Source organism: Eutrema salsugineum, unplaced genomic scaffold (genome assembly GCF_000478725.1).
Source record: "Eutrema salsugineum unplaced genomic scaffold, Eutsalg1_0 scaffold_2, whole genome shotgun sequence".
NCBI lineage: Eukaryota > Viridiplantae > Streptophyta > Magnoliopsida > Brassicales > Brassicaceae > Eutrema > Eutrema salsugineum.
Genome location: NW_006256829.1, coordinates 16136938 through 16140070, shown reverse-complemented (window position 1 = coordinate 16140070; position 3133 = coordinate 16136938). Strand labels below are relative to the sequence as shown.

The 3133-nt window shown below is 31.2% G+C and overlaps 1 protein-coding gene across 1 annotated transcript; it reads left to right on the top strand.

Moving 5' to 3' along the window:
* The first annotated feature begins 1884 nt into the window (after nucleotides 1-1884).
* Nucleotides 1885-3108, top strand: LOC112086594 (prothymosin alpha-A-like). Its single transcript, XM_024155564.1, has 3 exons — nucleotides 1885-1917; nucleotides 2062-2122; nucleotides 2600-3108. The coding sequence occupies exons 1-3, from the start codon at nucleotides 1885-1887 to the stop codon at nucleotides 3106-3108; spliced, it is 603 nt and encodes a 200-aa protein (XP_024011332.1).
* Nucleotides 3109-3133: the final 25 nt, after the last annotated feature.

Sequence of the window (3133 nt, the reverse complement as noted above, 5' to 3'; positions counted from 1 at the left end):
TTGTGATAAAATGTTAATTTTCATGCATAATATCAATGGAATAACGTGTACTTGTTAATAGATAACACCTATGAAATACAGAATTTGAAACAACTTTGTCCACTTTAATATTGATTTTCTCGTAAAATAATTATTTTTTTGTGTGTTATATACATGCACAAAAGCTAAATTAATCATTCAGCCACAATACTCCACATGCATTTGGTTTTTGTCCCCAAAACTTTTTCGTCCTCGCAACTCGTAAGATTCCATCGTTCGAATTTCAAATTCTGTAAATTATTGTTTATTAAAAGAGAAATAAATATAGATTGTTTGTCTCCATCTTGGTTAGCTTATAAACTATGTTCTTTTTAACAAAAAGATAAAGTGGCATAAGGCCTGCTCTTATTTTATGCAGTTTAACGTAACAAGCTTTGTGCCACAGCTAGCATTCTGTCAAAATAACGCTTAGGTTTTTATTGTTATACAAAAAGAAACATTTATGTTTATTGTAAAAATTCTTGTTCATGATTTCGACCTCTCAAATAAACAGTTATAGATTAGAGTTTAACATAATTGTAAGTTATTGGTTCTCTGTGAAAGTCATCTCTTCTATCATTGTCGTAAATCGTATCATGTTACTTTGCACTATCGCACTACACGTTTTTCCATATCCATCACTAATTAGTTATTACAAATTATTTTAGTGGAAATATTGATGACTATATATAATTAGAGTTTAGGGGTAGGCATATCTTTGTTGTTTGGGAACATCTTTATGGTGCCTTAGAATTTATTAATTGTAATTTCTCTGAAACTCGAACATTTGAGTCGGGAATGGGATGAATCTTATAGTTAAAGTTTTCCAGCGTATCACTACAGTTGAATTAAAGTTTGCTTGTCAAATCTATTATAATATTTAAGAAGTGAATTGTGCTGTGGTTTAACGCACACACTTTTGTGTCGTTTTGATTAATAAAAATCATGAATTTTGATTGGTCATCTCACGTTATAATTTGATTGGTTAATTAACTATTTTTTTATCATTTAAACCATAAATTAAATGCTTATTAAACCGTATATTAAATGCTAATATCATTTAAAAAAATGGAAAATGAGCCGTATTTCTAACTATCGAATAACGTAGCCCAATATCCAAATTTTTAAATACAGAAACATTATACATATCTTCCAATATATCCTTTATGCTGAATGAGATGGTAGCTGTGTTGGTTAAGTGCTTTGTCCACTTAGCAAATGCTCACGGGTTTGAATTTTGTGGTTAATTTTTTTTTAATTTTTAGATTTTTGATACAATTCGATGTTTGGAAATAATTTTTATTTGTTTAATATTTTGCAAAAGGAAATATATCATAATTTTCTTTGTTATTATCTAGAATGGAATCTTTACATTTTAATAATTAATAACTACGAAATTCATGGAAAAATAATATCATATATGAAACAAGAATTACCTTTTAGTATTTTTTACAAGAAAATAAATCCTAAGTTGTTTAGACGTATAAATATGAGTGTTTTCAACCAATCGTCTCATAATTTACAGTTTAGTTTTTCTGTTAGAGTTCCGTGTTTATTTTGCTAGGGTTTTTATAATAGCATTAATTTTTTGGATCTCTTTAGAAAAGATTCATCATGTTTGTCTATTTGCATGCAAACCTAACTATGTGTTCGTCTAAGTACAGCTTTGATCATCCATCTAAAGTCATCATCACTTGAGAAGTTCCGTGTACTGCTTCGGGTATATATCTAGCTATCCTCAAATTAATAATAATATATATGCTCTCTACTTTTTTAACGATTCTAAAGATTTGTTTGACCATAGGTTTTGATAACCAGGCTTATGCTCAGGGGTTAAGATCTGTGTTGAATTCGGATCGTCAGAATATGGATCACAAAGAGATGACTGATTATCGTTACGTAACTCCATACGTTTTCGTCGATATCACAAAAAAAAGTTGTGATAACGAGGCTTATGCTCACGGGTTATGCCTCTTTAGGTTATTCATGCAAGTTATAATACTTATTAGTAGTTGTTTTGTATTTTTGGGTTATCCATGCAAGTTGCATATAGATCCTGCTATCGACGAATGGACCTTGCGGACATATAATCCTGCTATCAAAGGTTTGTAGTACTGTCTACTAATCTTACAGTTTTGTAACTATATCTCAGTCTTTCAAATTCGTACCTTTACTATATATTAATCTACGAACGTATTCATTTTTTATGTAGATATTGATTTTGCGTATTATATATCTATGCTTGATCACAAGTTTTTTTATCAAAGGAGGTATTTCTGCTCTTCCTGTAACATATTTTTTGTTATTGATGTATATTAATTTTTTTATACGTATTTATGTTTGTTCTGATGTTTGTTTTGTGCATTTAGGTTCTGATCGTGTTAATACGAGCGATCATACTCACAAGACCTTTCTATGAGATTTTGCGAGGAATGCTTGGGTTATAAATAAAGAATCTAATGGTTTCAATTCTCGCAAGACCTTTCTCTGTTTTGAGCACCGTTTTTTTCTTTTTTTCGTTTTTGATATTTATTTTTGAATTCTAACTACGTTGTTTTTTTTCATATATTTATCTATGCAGAAGATAGTGACTCTGATGATACCGAGGTTTTATCTGGTCGTGGTACTGATGATGATTATGGTTTTGAGGATTATATGGGATCTGATCTAGAGTTGCGCGATGATACTGATGATATGGACCAAACAGATGAATACGATTCTGAAGATGATTTTATTGACGACGGTGAGTCTTGTGAAGGATCTGAGGGTTCAAGTAATAACTCGGAAGGTGATAGCGGTGATGACGAAGATGAAGATGATGACGATGCTGATTCGGCTGATGATGATGAAGATGATGATGAAGATGTTATGTTGGATGATGAGACTGAGATTGACGATGATAGTGAGGATCAGCAAAACGTCGAACCGAGTGATATACTCATCGAAAAGAATATTAGTATATCGGGACACCAGAATTTGGTGTGTACTTATACAGTTTCTCTTGGTTCAATGTGCTTTGGAATGTGTGTGTCCTGTTTGAGTCCTTCCAAAGATGGTTGTACTATCTTTGTTAAGGTTGCGATGCAATAACCTGCATCCCAAATTTCGAAACGTT